The following is a 21,848-nucleotide window of genomic DNA, read 5'->3' as shown; positions in this document are numbered from 1 at the left end:
TAACTCGGCTATAAGAAGAGGAAGAGCCTGCCGAGGAAAGTATGGTAACAGAAAATGCCACAGCTTCGCTGCTCAATGAAAAACATACACATATATGAGAAAATATCAAGCGCCATGATATCTTTTTACATAGTAGGTTTATGGAACAAAACGACTAAAACATTAATTGACGATATTTGTCTATTCATGTCTTTAGATACTCCCTCAATTGAATTTCGTTCATTCACATTTCCAATTGTGCGGTATTCTGCAGAAGAGTCAAAAGCATATTGTTACGAATTTACTGCTTGCTAGTTTACTTTGTTAGGTTCGTATCTCTGGATTGACAAATAAAATCAACACTGTTTAATTTAATTCAACAACTCTTTATTTCACAACTCGCCTACACTATAGCAGTTTACTCTTAGCACTGATTGATTACGTTGGCGCTGCCACGGCTTATATAGCCACGCACTTCTCGCTGATGCCGACGTGTCCTTCTAGAATATTGCGTCTGGAAATTACCAGAACATAATGCTATACGGCGCCAGACGCAGCAATTGTTTAAGTCGACACGCAGACAGTGCGGCGCCAGATGTCTATTGTTTCGACAAGCAGACAGCCGCGGCGCCAGATGTCTACAACAAGACAAATGCTATTCCATATACCTACAGCTATTGTTCATAATAAGGGATGCATATAGCAATACAAATACCAAACTTAATACTACTCTTGTAACACTGCCCTCCACTTAAGCCTAATCGTCCCGATTAGGCACAAATCCTTTTGAACCAAATGGGGCGAGCCTCTCCAAATGTACTACCTTCATTTTACATCGTGCTTTTCCATTTCTTTGTATGCGGTATACCACGTCATTAAGTCGTTTCATCACCATATAAGGCCCTTCCCTGTCTGCAATTTCGGGGACAAGCCTTTCTTTCGAAGTGGATTGTACAACAGGACCAGATCACCTTCTTCAAAACCTTTTGAATTTGCCGCTTGATCAAACCGATCCTTCATCTTATTGCTCATCAGATGCGTGTGCTGCCTTACCAATAGATGCAATTCATTAATTTTTTCCTTTAAGGCAGAGCAATAATCTCGATCATTTCTTACAGCTGTAGGATTCGTTCCAAACTTAAGATCAGCAGGGAGTCGCAGATCAGATCCAAAAATAATCTTTGCTGGCGTGTAACCAGTTGTCTCGTGCTTAGCTGAACGATACGCCAGCAGGAACATCTGGATGCACTTGTCCCAATTCCGTTGATCTTTATTAACGATTTTCCGCAGATGTTCTTCGAGCGTTCGGTTGAATCTTTCCACCATTCCATCTGATTGTGGATGTAACGCTGTTGTCCGTGTCTTGTGGATGCCCAATAATGTACAGACTTCTTGGAAAATGGAAGATTCGAAATTCCTGCCTTGATCTGAGTGTAATTCGACGGGCACTCCGAACCTTGTTATCCAATTTTCTACAAACGCTTCGGCTTCTGTCTACGCTTCCTGGTTTGGTAAGGCATATACTTCTGGCCATTTACTGAAATAGTCCATGACAACCAGTAGATATTTGTTTCCGGCCGTACTGGTTGGGAACGGACCTGCAACATCCATTGCGACTCGTTCAAATGGTGATCCCACGTTGTACTGTTGTAGCCTACCGCGACTTTTGGCTTTAGGACCTTTAGCTGCCATGCACTCTACGCAATTACTTATCCCTTCTGCTATGGAATCTCGACAACCGATCCAGTAGAACCGTTGTTTAATCTTCTCTATAGTTTTTGAAATTCCAAGGTGCCCTCCACTAGGTCCATTGTGATATTCCTTCAACACTTTCGGGATCATGGACTTCGGTACTATGATCAGCAGACGAGACTGTTTGCCATCTTCGCTTTCCCAGGTACGATGAAGGTATCCATTAACGAGGTTTATGCTGTTCCATTGGGCCCAATATGCTTTTGCCGTTGGACTCTCGTTACTTATTTGTTCCTTTGGTGGTCGTACCCCATTTTCTTTGGCCATTACCAGCTTTGCAAGATCAGGGTCCTCCAGCTGATTGATTCTGATGCGGTGAGGAGTCCAATCATCTTCAGGTTCTACATTCAGTAATCGCACGTCGATTATACCTTCTTTTCCTTCTGATTTGGAGCAATGTTTACATTCCAGTGGACAAGGGCGACGTGATAATGCATCCGCATTTTTGTGGTGAATCCCCTTTCGATGTTCCGTTTCGAAGTCGTAATTCTGTAATCTGTTGTACCAAACGCTTTTCTAACTGCGTATTATTTTCAGTCATTTGTTGTGTAAGGCAAGACTTTAACTGCGATGTATTTTCAGCTATTTGCGTTGTTTGCTGTGCCAGACGATTTTCTGTTTGCACTACATTCTCGGCTATTTGCTGTGCCAGACGATTTTCTGTTTGCACTGCATTTTCTGTTATTTGTGATATATTTTCGGCTATTTGCTGTGCCAGACGATTTTCTGTTTGCACTGCTTTTTCTGCATTTTCAGCTATTTGCTGTGCCAGACGATTTCCTGTTTGCACTGCATTTTCTGTATTTTCAGCTATTTTCTGTATAGCCACTAACAGCATGTTCATGTCTGCACTTGATGATGTTCGTTGTTCTTCTACTTTTTCTTCTACCTTTGTAGAAGTTTCTGGCCCATCAAATTCGAACTCGTCCACATTAATTCCATCCGCTTCCATTGCTTTACGTAATCGTGCCTGCAGATCCGCCTTTTGCCCACTTATCGGCAAATTACGCTCCTCCAGTTCCTTTTTTAATTGCTGAATTCTCAATTCTCCGAATTTAACCATCTTGAATTTGGATTATTTGACAATCCCACTTCTGACACCAATTGTTACGAATTTACTGCTTGCTAGTTTACTTTGTTAGGTTCGTATCTCTGGATTGACAAATAAAATCAACACTGTTTAATTTAATTCAACAACTCTTTATTTCACAACTCGTCTACACTATAGCAGTTTACTCTTAGCACTGATTGATTACGTTGGCGCTGCCACGGCTTATATAGCCACGCACTTCTCGCTGATGCCGACGTTTCCTTCTAGAATATTGCGTCTGGAAATTACCAGAACATAATGCCAGACTCAGCAATTGTTTAAGTAGACAAGCAGACAGTGCGGCGCCAGATGTCTATTGTTTCGACAAACAGACAGCCGCGGCGCCAGATGTCTACAACAAGACATATACCTACAGCTATTGTTCATAATAAGGGATGCATATAGCAATACAAATACAACTTAATACTACTTTTTGTACCAATATAAAGCAATAGCAACGCGTATTTCTAATTGAATTGCTTTCCGGTAGTTAGGGTTTTTCTTCTCCAAGCTTTTGGGCATTTGACTTCCCAAATATTTGGCCACGAGTCTGAATTATATACACATTATAATTAAGCGAAGTTATAATACCAATATTTATACACGTACAGTTATCCAAATAGACCTTTTTGAATTTGCTGCATGTAGACTACCCATTTTAAGTATTGTTACAAAAGTAGTATTAAGTTATATTTGTATTACTATATGCATCCCTGATTATGAACAATAGCTGTAGGTATATGGAATAGCATTTGTCTTGTTGTAGACATCTGGCGCCACGGCTGTCTGCTCGTCGAAACAATAGACATCTGGCGCCGCACTGTCTGCTTGTCTAGGTAAACAATTGCTGAGTCTGGCGCCGCGACTGTCTGCTTGCGTCTGGCGCCGTATAGCCGTATGTTCTGGTAATTTCCAGACGCGATATTCTAGAAGGACACGTCGGCATCAGCGAGAAGTGCGTGGCTATATAAGCCGTGGCAGCGCCAACGTAATCAATCAGTGCTAAGAGTAAACTGCTATAGTGTAGAAGAGTTGTGAAATAAAGTGTTGTTGAATTAAATTAAACAGTGTTGATTTTATTTGTCAATCCAGAGATACGGACCTAACAAAGTAAACTAGCAAGAGTAAATTCGTAACAATTGGTGTCAGAAGTGGGATTGTCAAATAATCCAAATTCAAGATGGTTAAATTCGGAGAATTGAGAATTCAACAATTAAAAAAGGAACTGGAGGAGCGTAATTTGCCGATAAGCGGGCAAAAGGCGGATCTGCAGGCACGATTACGTGAAGCAATGGAAGCGGATGGAATTAATGGGCCAGAAACTTCTACAAAGGTAGAAGAGAAAGTAGAAGAACAACGAACATCATCAAGTGCAGACACGAACATGCTGTTAGTGGCTATTAAGCAAATAATAGCTGAAAATACATCACAAATAGCAGAAAATGCAGTGCAAACAGAAAATCGTCTGGTACAGCAAATAGCAGAAAATGCAGTGCAAACAGAAAATCGTCTGGCACAGCAAATGACGCAAATAGCTGAAAATACATCACAGTTAGAGTCTCGCCTTACACAACAGATTACAGAGAATAATACACAAGTGCAAGAGAAATTTTCAAAATTTGAAGACGAATTAAGCACTTTAAAAAATGACGAAGAAAATTTAAAAGCAGAAGTTCTTCAATTAAGTAATCGTGTGCGAGAACTGCAACTGCATGGCCCTGCACCATCAACAAATAATCAAAGATTGAAGGCACCCACATTCGATGGAAGTATTCCATTTCAAATTTTCAAACTTCAGTTTGAAAAGACAGCAATGGCCAATAACTGGAATGCAGCAAACAAAGTAGCGTCCTTGTTTGTATCATTAAAAGGACCTGCGGCAGAAATCCTTCAGACTATTCCAGACTGTGAACGGGACAACTATGAGGCATTGATGAGTGCGATAGAAAGACGATATGGTAGTGAGCACCGGAAACAAATATACCAGATCGAACTGCAAAATAGGGGTCAGAAGATTAACGAGTCATTGCAAGAGTTTGCAACTGAAATAGAACGACTGGCTCATTTGGCAAATGCAGATGCACCTGTGGATTACATTGAGAGGGTAAAAATTCAATGTTTCATAAATGGAATTCGTGATGTGGACACCAAACGCGCCACATATGCATTGCCAAAAAGAACGTTTGCTGAAACGGTTTCGCACGCCCTCACACAGGAAACAGCTTCCCTACTAAGTAAACCAGCACACAAAGTACAAAGGGTTGAAATGGAACAACCGGCGCTGATGGAAGAAATATTGAAGACTCTGAAGACAATTGCTGCACCGCGAGTAAATACAACAGGAAGATGTTTCAACTGTGGAAAAGCGGGTCACTTTGCCCGAAATTGCAATGTAAAAGTAAACCCATCAAACCGGAAACAACCAACAGATAACGAGGACGGAGCATCCACATCTCACAAGTCGTTAAACTAAAACGGAACAGTTCAAAGGGGCGTGAGCTGGTTCCCACAACTATTTGCCCCGCCATCTCGATATCACAAATAGGTCGCCATGACAACAATCTTACTATCAACGGCATCGTAAATGGACGACTGTCAACGCTTACTTTGGATACTGGTGCCACACATTCAATCATCCGACCGGATGTGGTGAGAGGAACGGTTGAACCATTAGTTGGTTGCAAGCTTCGAACGGCCACCGGGGAGGAAGCAGCTGTCGCGGGAAAAGTGTTCTGCGAAGTCATAATTGGTACCCTGGAAGTTAATCACACCTTCATCGTAGCAGAAATCGCGGATGAAATTATAATGGGAGTAGATTTCATGATTGATCACGGGGTTACTTTGGATTTAAACAAGCAAATGCTGTTTTGCCAGAACATGGAGATGCCTATAAACACCGGATATGTGACCAACGTTGAAAGTAAGAGGGTGATTGTTGATGATAATCAGAGTATTCCACCAAAATCTGAGGCGATTGTATGGGCTAAAGTGAATGGAGGAGGTGGGACCGAAGAGTTGTGGATTGTGGAACCAACAAAAATAGATACACCCATATTGGTAGGAAGAACGCTTGTGAAAACTAGAGAAGACGCCACCATTCCGGTCAGAGTAGTGAATGAATTCAACACGCCTATAAGTCTGAAGAAAGGAGCAGTAATTGGACAGTGCCAGAATATAAGTGCAATAGCACGATGCGAACGGTCACAACAGAAGCCTACTATTGAGCCACAACAGATAAGTCCTACACTCCTAAATAATTTGCTGAACGAACTGCATGGAAATGAAAAATTAAAAGCAGAAAAACTATTAGAAAAATACGCATCCATATTTGCAAACGAAGGAAACACAGGAAGAACCGGCATTGTCAAACATCGCATAAATACCGGAGACGCTAAACCAATCCGACAAGCTCCGCGTAGGGTTCCACTAGCAAAACGTGAGGATGCTAACAAAATTATTGAAGACATGCACAAAAACGGTGTAATCGAACCTTCAATAAGTCCATGGAGCTCACCTATCGTCTTAGTTAAAAAGAAAGATGGTAGCACCCGTTTCTGCGTAGATTATAGGAAGTTGAATGATGTCACAAAGAAAGACAGTTATCCTCTACCGAGAATCGACGATACATTAGACACCTTGTCTGGAGCGAAATGGTTTTCTACATTAGATCTACAAAGTGGATATTGGCAAGTCGAGATTGATGAATGTGACCGTGAAAAGACCGCTTTCAGTATGGGCGACGGGTTATGGGAATTCTCTGTGATGCCATTTGGGTTATGTAATGCGCCTGCAACGTTCGAGCGACTGATGGAACATGTATTAAAAGGACTCAACTGGAAGACGTGTTTGGTGTATCTTGATGACATTATCATCATGGGAAAAAGTTTTGATGATCATCTGAAAAATTTAGAGGAAGTCTTTCAGCGAATAGCATCAGCCGGATTACGATTGTATCCCAAAAAGTGTTCATTATGGAAGAAGCAGTTCACATATCTCGGACATAAAGTGTCAACTGAGGGGATTCACACCGAGGAAGGAATAATAAAATCTGTCAAAGTTTGGCCTCGACCCACCATCATACATGAACTCCGCAGCTTCCTTGGCTTATGTACGTATTACCGCCGTTTTGTACCTGGATTTGCTAACGTGGCTAGAAGTTTACATGATTAAACAAAGAAGAATCGCCCGTTTGTATGGCAGTTGGAACAAGAAAAAGCGTTTGAGCAGCTTAAAGAACTACTTTGTACGGCGCCGATGTTGGCTTATCCAATACCTGGAAAGAAATTCATCCTGGATACAGATGCGAGCGCTTATGGAATTGGAGGTGTCCTGTCTCAGCTCATCGACGGACAAGAAAGAGTAATTGGGTATTACAGCAGAGTGCTCGGGAAACCAGAGAAAAACTACTGTGTGACGCGAAAAGAACTACTAGCTGTGGTGGAATGTGTAAAACATTTCCACAAGTATTTGTATGGACAACGATTCTTGCTGAGGACTGATCATGCAGCATTAAAATGGTTATTACAGTTTAGGAATCCGGAAGGCCAAATTGCACGATGGATCGAAAGATTACAGAATTACGACTTCGAAACGGAACATCGAAAGGGGATTCACCACAAAAATGCGGATGCATTATCACGTCGCCCTTGTCCACTGGAATGTAAACATTGCTCCAAATCAGAAGGAAAAGAAGGTATAATCGACGTGCGATTACTGAATATAGAACCTGGAGATGATTGGACTCCTCACCGCATCAGAATCAATCAGCTGGAGGACCCTGATCTGGCAAAGCTGATAATAGCCAAAGAAAATGGGGTACGACCACCAAAGGAACAAATAAGTAGCGAGAATCCAACGGCAAAAGCATATTGGGCCCAATGGAACAGCATAAACCTCGTTAATGGATACCTTCATCGTACCTGGGAAAGCGAAGATGGCAAACAGTCTCGTCTGCTGATCATAGTACCGAAGTCCATGATCCCGAAAGTGTTGAAGGAATATCACAATGGACCTAGTGGAGGGCACCTTGGGATTACAAAAAGTATAGAGAAGATTAAACAACGGTTCTACTGGATCGGTTGTCGAGATTCCATAGCAGAATGGATAAGTAATTGCGTAGAGTGCATGGCAGCTAAAGGTCCTAAAGCCAAAAGTCGCGGTAGGCTACAACAGTACAACGTGGGATCACCATTTGAACGAGTCGCAATGGATGTTGCAGGTCCGTTTCCAACCAGTACGGCCGGAAACAAATATCTACTGGTTGTCATGGACTATTTCAGTAAATGGTCAGAAGTATATGCCTTACCAAACCAAGAAGCGAAGACAGTAGCCGAAGCGTTTGTAGAAAATTGGATAACAAGGTTCGGAGTGCCCGTCGAATTACACTCAGATCAAGGCAGGAATTTCGAATCTTCCATTTTCCAAGAAGTCTGTACATTATTGGGCATCCACAAGACACGGACAACAGCGTTACATCCACAATCAGATGGAATGGTGGAGAGATTCAACCGAACGCTCGAAGAACATCTGCGGAAAATCGTTGATAAAGATCAACGGAATTGGGACAAGTGCATCCAGATGTTCCTGCTGGCGTATCGTTCAGCGAAGCACGAGACAACTGGTTACACGCCAGCAAAGATTATTTTCGGATCTGATCTGCGACTCCCTGCTGATCTTAAGTTTGGAACGAATCCTACAGCTGTAAGAAATGATGGAGATTATTGTTCTGCCTTAAAGGAAGAAATGAATGAATTGCATCTAATGGTAAGACAGCATACGCATCTGATGAGCAATAAGATGAAGGACCGGTTCGATCAAGCGGCAAATTCAAAAGGTTTTGAAGAAGGTGATCTGGTCCTGTTGTACAATCCACTTCGAAAGAAAGGCTTGTCCCCGAAACTACATACAGCCTGGGAAGGACCCTATATGGTGATGAAACGACTTAATGACGTGGTATACCGCATACAAAGAAATGGAAAAGCACGATGTAAAATGAAAGTAGTACATTTGGAGAGGCTCGCCCCATTTGGTTCAAGAGGATTTGTGCCTAATCGGGACGATTAGGCTTTAGTGGAGGGCAGTGTTACAAAAGTAGTATTAAGTTATATTTGTATTACTATATGCATCCCTGATTATGAACAATAGCTGTAGGTATATGGAATAGCATTTGTCTTGTTGTAGACATCTGGCGCCACGGCTGTCTGCTCGTCGAAACAATAGACATCTGGCGCCGCACTGTCTGCTTGTCTAGGTAAACAATTGCTGAGTCTGGCGCCGCGACTGTCTGCTTGCGTCTGGCGCCGTATAGCCGTATGTTCTGGTAATTTCCAGACGCGATATTCTAGAAGGACACGTCGGCATCAGCGAGAAGTGCGTGGCTATATAAGCCGTGGCAGCGCCAACGTAATCAATCAGTGCTAAGAGTAAACTGCTATAGTGTAGAAGAGTTGTGAAATAAAGTGTTGTTGAATTAAATTAAACAGTGTTGATTTTATTTGTCAATCCAGAGATACGGACCTAACAAAGTAAACTAGCAAGAGTAAATTCGTAACAGTATTATGCATAGGCGGTTAAAATCAAACAATTCCCCAATTATTTCCATTGAGTGGAGAATATTTAGAAAAAAGACTATTTTCATAACAAAGTACGACATTACAATATTTTCCTTTAATAAATACTTTGGTGTTTATGTCGCAAAGTCAAAAACATCTGATTTATAAATCTCCAACGGCAGTGAGAACAGGGTAGTGTTATGAAGGGTATAAATGTAATCAAATCACTTCAAAGTTTTGGATGGAACATAATACAGTATACTCTCGAAAAGTAAATTCTCAGAAAGTAAATAATCGCGGAAAAGTAAATCACCTTTAAGATTACACATGCACCTCGAAAAAGTAAATTTTTTAATTTACTTTTCAGAGAGTGTGATAAAAAATCGAAAAAAGCAGCGTTTTTTACGATGTTGCAAAAACACTTTCTTGTTTATCGCGTCTGTTTAGTAAATAAACTTTGAGATATGTACATATGTAAATGGTCAGAAAATATATTGCAAAAGAAAAAAAAACAAAAGAATATTCAAAATTTTTTCTCTTCATAATAAATACATATGTTTTTCATGTAAATCCATATGTTTTATTGAAGCAAATAAATGAATGAATTTTTTAAGTTTAAAAATGCATTTAATATTATAAAAACAGATAATTTATGTATATATTTGGAAAAGTAAATTATTCGAAGAAGTAAATTACCCAAAATACCAATCGATTTACTTTTCGAGAGTATACTGTATTACCCCGAGTTCGATCACAAATTTATTGAATAAAATACCTAAATCATGGCTACACTCTTATCTCTATTTTTAATTCAAACAATTTACTGCTCATGTATTTTTTACTCTCACTCACTCTATTCAGAAAACATTCCTGAAGTAATATGGAGGAATGCTGCCGGTTTAACAGTCCTTGATTGGATAAAAAGTCCGTTTCGGTTACGTAGACCCAACTGTTGCGGGGTACGTGATCGACGTAGAAAGATGCCCGTGCCTTTCGTGCTCGGGTGGCACCTTATATTCTTGTTCGTAACAGCTCTCTTCTACACAACTCGTCATTCCTTTCAATTTTTGAGTTACAAAAGTCTGAAGTTCGTCTATGCTTAAGAGATTTCACAGCTAACAGCTGTCATTTCATGTTCTGGTTGGAAACTAACCAAGACTCCTTCTTTCGGTAAAGTTTACCAGAACTGATGTTGAGAAACCCATTCTTCAACACGTTACAAGTAGATAAAGTTCTGGTTAAACGCTTAACCAAACACTGAGAAAACCGACCTTCAGATCAATCCAAATATTTCTTGGTATTAAGAACTTCATCTATTTTCAGTCGAATCCAGTTGCACTCCCTAACATCAAATAAGCCAAAGTTTTATTGACAATTAAATTACTTTTAAAAAGGGTTGGAGATTGGAAGCAATTTTGTTTTAATTCGATAAGGAACATTACCACAAACTCCTCGTTTCCTTGCTGTTGGCAATTATCAAAATGTATTTTAAATAATTTTAACTTTGAGCTGTCATAGACCAAGAATGATAGAATACAAGATTACGACAACCGCCATTACGAAACGTCACAGTTGCGTGTTGAGAAGAACAAGAGTGAAAAACTGTCAAATGGCTTGCAAATTGTAAACAGAAAAGTAAACACTTTTGTAAATTCGCAAAATATTATTAATTCTTTCGGTTTTAATGAAAAGTTTTAGTGAAGCGATTGAATATTGTTGAGTAAAAAGATTTGAATCATTTCTAAAGAAATATATCGGCCTATTGATAATAAGATTGTCTATTAAGTTGTGATTCAAATGGAGAAGACGTTTCTTGTGTTGTATATAAATATATACATATATTATAAGTTCAGATGTATCAGATGTATGAAATTATGATAAAAGAATTGTGAAATTAATTAATTAAGGAGGGTTTAGTATTAAATATATCATTTCTTTTGCGAAATAACACCCATTTTTTGGCAACTTTTAAATCGGCCGAAAAACTGAAAAAACTCGTTTTCGATCCTTTAATTGCATAATAATTATTACAACAAGCCACTGCACATTTCATTTTAAAAAATTAATATATTTATGCTTAGTAATTTAAATAAATACAACAGTACACTTTCACTGGTTTTCTTCATTTGAACAATTTCCACACATGCTACTCTATTTATTGTGGACGAGCCTAAAACTACTTACATATATCTTTTCTCGCAACAATATTCTAAACATTCCACTGAAAATTTTCCTGCAAAGACGAATGAATTAATGCTATTTTGGGAATTTCCAAAAGTGTTTTCTTTTCTGTTTACAATTTGTATGCATTTCTATGCTTGTTCTTCTCAACGCAAAAGTGTGACGTCACGAAATTGTTGCACAATGTATTTGTTTTTGTAAGAATTGTCACGAGCTAAACCGAAAAAAACTAACGGTAGTACCAGTGTCGTAATCTTATATTCTATCATTCTTGGCATAGACTACGTTATCTATGGTTACCAACCATTTTAAATATTATGAACACTGATTAAGCGCTTAGTGAAGCACAAATGGCTGATGGGAGCAAAAATAGTAGACTATGACGACCTTTTATGTTCGAAACACTTCCCACAGTCCCTTAATATTATATTAGCTTTTTCCGAATTGCCTCGTTCAGCTTCGGGATATTTCACCTTTCTGTATATTTATATAAAATAACTGAATAAAATACCTTAAATAAACGCAGTAATGTTCAACCACACCTGCTTGATAGTACTTTAAATTTTTTGGTACTCTAGTCGATCCCTCAGGTAAAGTGTTGATGGTCGTAATCCCACAAGAAAGTTAAGGTTTGAGAACACTTGACAAACGAAGTTTTTTTTGACGGGTCGAATTTCAAAACTTCAACTAAAATTCAGAAGATGTTAACAACACCCGTATTGCGGTAAATAAATTTAGAATTATATCTATTAGTTTGAGCAAATATAGTTCAAAACCTTCAGTGGTGTAGTTTTATGAGCAATTTTTCTGCCAAAAGCTTGTACTTCGTTGAAAAATCTATTGCATTTAGTACATATATCGATTAATCTACCGTGAATTAACATATTTCTGATCTTTTACAATGTTCAAAAATGGTTGTGAATGCAACACTTTACAGCAGTTCAATATTAAAAACATCTAAGTTTTAGTAATTTATTTCAACTGGTGCCTTCAGGATGAACGCTCAAAGCTCAGCCGAGCGTAAGGCTGATTTTGAACTGTGCTGATAGATTTTAGGTAGGAGTGGATGCAGACTTAGCGCTGAATTACACGCGTAGTTGAAAAGAAGACTGGGATAAACTTACTGAATGAATTAATTAATTTTACCATTTGTGTAAAGATTTAAGACTTTATCCGCAAAAGTTTTTTGAACATACATATATATAATATACAATATAGGGGTATTCTCTTGCTCTTGCAAAACCCGGTGCACGGTGCAAGAATTGCAGATTTACAACGGCACAACAACAAACACATGCAGAAAATTATTTGCAATGGCTGTAAAATATGTCAGACCAAAATCCATGTATATTTGCGTGCAATGTCACGCAAAAATAAAATTGCATCCCTGTTATAGTTGCCATTTTACTTAAAGACATATTACGTCGTTAAATTGTTGAGAAAGGTATTTTTTAATTAGATTTTATAATTTCTATTTAAATTATAAAGTTCTGTTACAGTTTTTTTGTTAAAAATATATGCAGAAGGTGCGCCAATTCACAATAGCCATGCACAATAGTCATTTACAATAAATTTAACGAATCAGCCGTTCATATATCACTACATTCTGCAATGGGTGCTCTCGTGCCCTTGTACATTTCGGTGTAGTATTTTTGCAATCTGCAATCTTGCAAGAGCAAGAGAATACCCCTTATGTGTTATTTCAGTGCAGTTCGATGCAGAAAAAAACTTCAAAACTGTTTTCTCGCATTGATCAGCTTTGAACTCGACTTCGATAAGGTTATACTCTGTTCGGCCTGTGCGATTTCTGTTTTCTCAGCGAACTGGTACCGTTTTTGATCGAAAATACGTACATACTTACGCATACGAGGTATGACAATTAAGTAATGAGACTGATTCCATAATAACCGTATATTTGAAAATTATTCTACAACTCTGCCATCCCCCTCAAAGTAGTCCCCTTGGGCAGCTATACAGCGATTCCAGCGCGTTTTCCATGCTTCGTAACATTTCTGGAACGCTTTGACTGGGATGTCCGCGGGTATCCTCGTCACGGCCGCCTGGATGTCCGTAATCGACTCAAAAAGGGTTCCTTTGACCACCGATTTTGTTTTAGGAAATAAAAAAAGTCACAGGGTGACATGTCGGCCGAATAAGGCGGCTGTTGCAACACGGCGATCCCTTTAGAGACCAAATACTGGGACACGCTGAGGGCGGTGTGGCACGGCGCGTTGTCGTGATGAGGATCCAGTTTCGAGCAATGTCTAGGCGCTCCCTGTTGACTCGTTTTCGCAATCTTTCGAGTACTTGGCAATAGTTGACTTGTTTCACAGTTTTCCCCGGTGGAACGAATTCTTTGTGGACGATTCCACGGCTATCAAAAAAGGCAATAATCATCGTTTTCACTTTCGCTACACAGGCGAGCTTTTTTCGGGCGGGGGGCGCGCGGAGACAACTATTGTGAGCTTTTACAATTTTAGCATACGTTTCCGAAGCTGTTTCGCCCAATCTGGCGCAAAATTTTATCGCGACGCGTTGCTTTTGATTTCGTTTTTCCATTTTCGTGACGAGCACTACAAACAGACGTCTACTCAACTTGACGCAGCAGGCGAACTAAACAAGCTAGAGCGATGGTACATATATCAATGGAGAGGGGAGGGATGCCGAAAAAAGAGAAAGGGAATTTCTGGTTTCACATCATTCTGCATTTCGGTAACGATGTTCCTAATTTTTCGTCTTGTAGATGAACACAAAAGAAAGATGATGATCAAGGTCACAGGTTTACCACAAGCGCGGCAATAAAATCAGTCTCATTACTTAATTGTCAAACCTCGTAAATATAAATATGTGATATTTTGTGTGTAAACCAACTGTAATATTACATATATTAGTAATTTGGTTTTCAAAGTAATATTACCACAAATAGTGAAAATGTAAGATATTATTTGAAAGTATGTAGTCTCGCTGACAATGGTTCACTGACAGTCCGGATTTCGTTGTTGTCATTGGCTTCCTCGCGTTCGTCTGTCATCAACAGAGTTGCCCTCGTTTGCAGTGGGCTTTCCTGATCCATCACGGCGCCCTCGCTTGTGGTGCTGTCATTTTCAGCGTGCATGTCGTCTGGATCATCTGGCAATAGCACGCAAGAAGTTTTAAGCTGATCTGATGCAAATCTTCTTCTTTACTTACGCAGTTATAGCAGAATTGGAGATTCCAAACGAAGCCAGGTCTTTCTCCAGCTGATCTTTCCATTAGAGTGGAGGTCTTGGTGTTCCTCCGCTTCTCCGGCGGGTACTTTAAGGGCTGGAGTGTTTTCCTCCATTCGGACGACATGACCCAGCCAGCGTAGCCGCTGTCTTTTAATTCGGCTTAACAATGTCAATGTCGTAATATCTCTTATACAGCTCATCGGTCCATTGAATACGATATTCCCCGTGCCAACGCGCAAAGAATCATAAATCTTCTACAGAACCGTTCTTTAGAATATTCGTAACTTCGATTCATCAGATGTTGTCATCGTCCTCCATATAGCAGTGACTTATAGAGTTTTGTTTTTGTTCGTCGAGAGAGGACTTTACTTCTCAATTGCCTACTCAGTCCGAAGTAGCACCTATTGGCAAGTGTTATACTGCGTTCAAGGCTGACATTATTGTTGTTGTTGATGCTGGTTCCAAGATAGACGAGATTACCTACGACTTCGTAGTTATCACTGTCAACAGTGACGTGGGAGCCTAGTCGCGAATGGGACGACTGTTTGCTTGATGACAGGAGATATTTCGTCTTGCCCTCGTTCACCACCAGACCCATTTGCTTTGCTTCCTTTTACAGTCTGGAAAAAGCAGAACTAACGGCGCGGTTGTTAAGGCCAATGATATCACTATCATCGGCGAACGTCAGCAGCTGTACACTGTACACAATAGAAGGTGGTACCTGCTCGATTTTTTTCTGCAGCTCGAATTATTTTCTCTAAGAGTAGAATGAAGAAGTCACACGAAAGGGAGACGCATTGTTTGAATCCTCGTTTGGTCCTTCCCGATCCTGACGGAACTTTTAGTATTACTCAAAGTCAGCTTACACAGCCATATTAGTGTTTCGGTGATACCAAATTCAGAAATCGCGACATAAAAGTAGCTCCTTTTCGTGCTATCAAGAACAACTTTAAAATCGGCGAATAAGTGGTAGCCGCAGAGAACACTTAAATTCCAATCGTTGAAGTACTTTACTTTGATGCGGATTGTGGGTAGACGTTCATCCACCGGGGTGAATGACGGTAATCGGCGACGGAGTCTCTACCCCACTACGAATTCCACACCGAATTTGCGTTCCTTTATATGGCCACTGTAGTAAATTCCACAAAGACCTACTCGCCTCAGTCCTTGTTCCGTTCATCACATTTCTTGGACAGCGGTGATGTCAGTCTTCACTCTAACGAGGAGATCAACCAGCTCCCAATTAATAGACTGCACATTTCAGGTACATGCCCTTACATCGTTATCCTTAGTGCGTTGCCATGGTCATTATCAAAAGGGGGGTCTCTCATCCGAGGATGTTTGTAATTTTTCATTGGGGGCGTTTTTTATGTGGCTGGTCCCAAGCCTAGCGCACAACCCTGTGGAGCGTATGTTAGCCTTCGTCTTCAAAAAGATGTTCTTTGGCTACCCAGAGGATACTTTGTTTAGGACCGAAGGCTTGAGCTGCTTGAGCTTTCTGGCCAATCAGAAAATTTTCCTCACTTGCGTGAACTTCTACACATAACATGACATGACCTTGTAATGACGTTGTGTATGTTGCGCATGAGGTAAGTACTCAACTATATAGCGATCATTTGACAAGACCTTGGTAATGATGAACCGTCCTAACTTACGTGACGCGCAGGTGTTTTTTGGTTCGTTCGTAATCAATACGAGATCACCAGTGTTGTAAGTCTTCGGTTGAGTATGCTTTGCGTTGTAAAGCTTTTTGGATTGTGCTCTTACGTTGTTTACTCGTTAACCGGTGTCAACTCGTGGTTGCTGCAAATCGGTGTCGGTCATCAGGTCACCATCATTGTCTTGAAGTAACTGGATAAGTTGATTTTGTAGGATGTCTCGTGACATGTACCCATAGAATAGCTGTAATGGAGTACAACCTGTTATCTTATTTGGTATAGTGTTAATGCTCCATTGTATTTGGAGTAATTTGTCGTCCCACTGTTTTTCGTCATCGATAGAAGGTAAAAGCATGGATAGGATAATGCGGTTAGCGTATGTTTCACGTTATTTTCGGTGCATAACGTTTGAAACACCGAAGTAAAAGCCGTTCTTCTATCGGATACAATATGATATTACTATTAGATAACTCGTGATTTCTAGCAATACCGGAATTACATGGCTTGTCGCAGTACTCTTGACTGCTCGTAGGATTGTGAATTTGGTAAATGAGTTTACGATTACCAACACATTCTCGCTGTGTACTGAACTTTTTGGAAACGGACCCAAATGATCAATGTGTGCTGTTATAAACGGTATCGATTTAACGTTGTCGTAGTGATATCGACCCTTCTATTCGAAGCACAACCCACACATGAATTAAAATAGCTCTTCACATAATTGCGCATCGGGGATTCGTCTTATTGTTCTGGAATCTTAACTGCTTCGGAACAACCCATAACAGTTTGTGGTCGTATTTCGATATAAACGTATTCTGGTTTCACATCATTTTGTATTTCGTTAACGATGTTCTTAATTTTTCGTCTTGTAGATGAACACAAAACAATCAATCAGCCTTGTCAATGATCATCTTGGAAGTTTTAAGATCAGCGGTATCTACTTCGTATGCTTCTTCATAAGGTGCGCGGTTCAACTCATCGATGTGAGCCATACGAGCACCAGCTCGATGTAGAATCTCTATGTCGAATTCTCAACCACCATCGGGCAAGGCGTGGTAAGAACTCTAATTTCTCCATTGTTGTTGGTAGAGCGTTGCAATCTGTGGTAACTTTGATAATCTTTCCATAGGCGTAGTATTAGAATCTTTCAAATGATTCCACTACCGGTAATGTTTTAAGCTCATATCTGTGAAAGCGTTTTTAGTGTCCCGATACTTGGGATTGCAAAATTTTCTTTATTTGTCATCTTATTAATACCTCTCGTTTCGTAATAATAACTTTCAAGTAGTTCTTCAATCATTTTGTTGACGATGTCACGCTTCGGTTCTGGGATGCGGTAAGAGGCTTGAAATATGATGCGATTATTCTCAAGACAATAGTTTGTAAATATTACTCTCATTTATTACGATCGTCTGTACTGCTCGTCTGCTTCCGAAGATCATCCTACCATTTTCAATTTTCAGCGTAACGTTTGCGTTGATGATAACATCTTGACCTAATAAAACGTCCGGTTCTTACGTCTTTATGATGATCGTGTCGATGATTATGTCTATCGTAATAGCTTCCGTGAACGTGCGTAACCATCCGCACATTCCTTTTACTTGTAAGCAGTATTTTTCTGCCATAGCGTCGATGCATTTGGCTATTGACCTGCGAATGATACTGCATTGGCTGCAGGGGTCGATGAATGGGATATACGGTTTCGCTTTTATGTAAACTAGTTTCTTGAAACATTCGTTAAGATTCGTTGCCTTATGTCTTCATAACGCTATTGTCGTCTTTTCGCAATTATCTTCAATTGGATGAATTTTATTACTCTTTATACAGCGATGTCATTTCTGTGAGAATTGACACTTGCTGGAGAAATGTAATTGTAATATTTTAATTGTGCTTGTGCGTCGTTTTGTTTCGTTGCATATTTTTCGTTATTGTTATCTCACTTGTTTGGTTGACTTGATTGTGGCTCACTTAGCCCTCCTCGATTAATTAAATAGTCCTCAATAGCATCTCGCATCTGTTTCATTGTTGTGATCTTCATTGATGCAACGTTTAGCTGGAATTCTCGATGCTTTGATCTAGCTCTGGCTGTCTCACTCAGTTAGTATCGCACACCTAGTGCCGTCACTCGAAAACAATATTCTGAACCAAACTCTTGCCGTAAAGCAATGGCGAAATATGTATGTACAAGTTGTGTGTAATGTGGATGATGTATCCAATCACATACATGCAACTCATTTTAATCGCGTATAAATAGCCAATAATGAAAATTTATCTTTCCACTTTATCGACTTTGTCAATAAATTGCTCTATTGTAATGCTTGCGTTATTTATTGGATCAAGTTCCGGCAGGGTATTTGCAATCTCTTTTACTGACGGTTGTTGTATATTCCCGTTCGTCGAAATATTCCCGCCCGTTGAAATATTCCCGTTGCTTTGAAGGCGTGTTGTAGCGCTGTTGTTGGTAGTCACTGTGCTGTCATCATTCGTTGGAATAATTTCAGTCGTTGACTGCGACTGCGCTATCGTCGTTCGCCGCGTTCTGTACCATTCGTATACATATCTTGCGTACTGTACCATCATTTCGCGTAACTGCTTCACCTCCCGCTGCAGTTTTTTTATCGTTGATATCTCGGATGACTCCTCCGTAGCGTTGATGTCTTGGATGTCTACCTCACCGTAAAATCGTTGATTTTTGCCATTTTTCGGGTTAAATTCTACTACCTACTTGTGCAGTGAACTGAGCAATATCAAAACGATTTTGATATTTTTACACAAGTCTGAATACTGTGCAGTGAATTTGCGTAGTATATGGCGAAATTAGCTCAGTTTTGTTTCAGTTTTTGTGAAGTTAACATCAAACCAAAAAAGGAAACAACGCATTTATTTTAATTATGAGTGATGACAAACAGTTTTGGACCGAGTTCCTTGAACTTTATAAAGAATCACCTTCATTATGGCGAATAAAAAGCAAAGAATATAGCAACGGAATAATGAAAGCTGAAGCATACGAAAAATTAGTTTTAAAATTAAAAGAAAAATATCCCGACGCAAACAGAGATATGGTGGTTAAAAACATTAATACATATAGGACAACATACAGAAAAGAATTCAAGAAAGTGCAAAGAAGCGAAAAGTCTGGAGCTGGATTTGAGGATATTTATGAGCCAACATTATGGTTCTATAATATTCTAAATTTTCTCGAGGATCAAGAGGAAAGTGCACCTGGGACATGTTCAATGGAATATGATAGTTTAGAAGAGGTAAAAATAAGTAGTTTTTATAATCTGTATACATATATAAATATTCACATAAATATGTAAAACTTATTTTTTTAAATTATAGACTTCACCAAAAACATCAACAACACAACATAGACTAAAAAAACGTAAAATTAGCGAGGAAGATAATTTAATTAAAATAGCGTGCGAACACCTGAAATCGCAAAATAACAGTAACCAACAAAACAACAATGACCCAGATGATGTGGTTGCCAAATCTTGGGGTGCGTAATTAAAAGAGATGGAGTCTCAACAAAAAATATTGGCGCGTAAATTAATATCGGATGTTTTGTTTCAAGGATGTGTTTGAAATTTGAATAATTCGCACATACAGGAATTATTCAACATATTTCAATTCAGACCAACAACAGCAATTTCTTACGTATCCACTCCATCGCCAGTAGAGCTTATAAATGCTCCATATGACCCAACAACATATAATTCACAGGAATCAATACAGGGATTCTACGCGAATTTTCAATAAAATTTTTTTTATACTACTGAAATTAAAGTGAATTTTTTATGTTTTGTTATTACCAAATACTAGAGCAAAATAAATAAAAAAAGAGTTATTTGTTTTTTGTAAATCCAGTCGTTTATATTATATAATTCTGGTGTTTAGTTAAAAATTATTTTTAATTGGTTGAATCATTGACATTTTTGTTTGTGAGTTTTTCATATATACTGTTTTGCCATGAAACAGATCCTTCAGAATTAAAGTGTTTACAAAATTGGCTTCTTATATCTTTTGCATTAGTTGCATGATTTCTTATAACAGTACGATTTACTGGTGCTAGGACTTCTGTTTCTGTTGTACCTGCAAGATTAGTGTTGGCGTAGACTTGGTCATTTTTTTTTCTTAAAAAATTATGTAAGTGGCAACAAGTGAGGACTATGATTGTTGTTTTTTCGGGTGACAAATTAATAGTTTTTAACAAAATTCTGAACCTTGAAGAAAGAATTCTAAATGTATTTTCAACTACGCCCCGCGCACGTGACAGTCGGTAGCCGTTGAGTCGCCTTCGTCGTTTAGGCATGAGAACGCATAGAAACGTACACCATACACCAACATCCACTAGCTGCTTAGAATGCGAAAATACGAAACTATGACTTTTATATTGTATATAAGAAGTAAAGGGCTAAGATCGAAAGCAATTTAGGAATTTTAGAGAAACATATTCTATATGTAAGTCATACTCTCACAGGCACTTATGTAAAGTTTGTTTGAAAAACTAAAATGATTATATGTGGTATATGGAAGTTGGGGTAGTATTGACCCGATTTTATCTATTTTTCTTAACACCACATACTACTAACAAGCCTTATACTAAACAACCAATCATATAGAGTCAGCCGGATGTTCGTGGACACAAAGGTATACTATTAAAACACGCTCTCATATTCATCGACGTAACTCTTATATTAGCCGATATATGTGGTACAAAGTCATCGAAAGTTCGAAAATCTTTATATTAAGTATATGGGAGTTAAGGGACGTATTGGCCCGATGCAACCCATTTTTGACATACAGACATATCATTGACGGAGAAAGATTATCCCTGAATATAAATAATATATCTCACACATTGACTGATATTTTCGATCAAACGGCAACTATAGGTACTGGGGTCCAAAAATTTTGTACCTGGGAGCTGGAACAGTTTTTATTGGATTTAGTCTATTTTTGGTCATAATTTGGCACACACTAAAGACATATTGCATTTTTATCCCATTATATTAATTGCTTCTTGATTTGTGTACTGGAAAGATAAAGAATCAAATGGAATTTAAAATTGTGGTAAAAGTGGGCGGTGCTAAGCCCATCGTCCGATTTTCACACTGACTCCATAGATCTCACTAATACCATCGCGGAGGTAATATTTAATGTGTTTGTCATATATAGTTTTAAATTTATTGCGCTTCTAGTTTTCAACAGTACCGTTATATGGGGAGTGAGTGGGGATACCTACTTTTTCAAATTTTTTTTGCTCACGGGTGCCCTTTGCTACTCCAAACCCCTATTCCAATTCTTAGTTATGGCACTTTATATTTTTCCGGTTAATGGCGTTTTGTGGCGTGGCAGTGCTTCGATTATGCTCATCTACGAACTCGTAATTTTTTTTATACAAAGGAGCCCACATACCAAGTTT

At 39.1% G+C, this 21,848-nt stretch overlaps 1 protein-coding gene across 1 annotated transcript in view; it reads right to left on the bottom strand.

Moving 5' to 3' along the window:
• The window catches only part of LOC125778503 (uncharacterized), an 88,304-nt gene extending 85,267 nt beyond the window's left edge, over nucleotides 1-3,037 (bottom strand). Inside the window, exon 1 of the mRNA XM_049456680.1 lies at nucleotides 2,621-3,037. Within this exon, the coding sequence (XP_049312637.1) occupies nucleotides 2,621-2,794 (174 nt within the window). The 5' untranslated portion in view covers nucleotides 2,795-3,037. The remainder of the gene's footprint in view (nucleotides 1-2,620) is intronic.
• Between the last annotated feature and the right edge of the window lie 18,811 nt (nucleotides 3,038-21,848).

Source organism: Bactrocera dorsalis, chromosome 4 (assembly GCF_023373825.1).
Source record: "Bactrocera dorsalis isolate Fly_Bdor chromosome 4, ASM2337382v1, whole genome shotgun sequence".
Lineage (NCBI taxonomy): Eukaryota > Metazoa > Arthropoda > Insecta > Diptera > Tephritidae > Bactrocera > Bactrocera dorsalis.
This window is presented reverse-complemented; position numbering and strand designations above follow the sequence as displayed.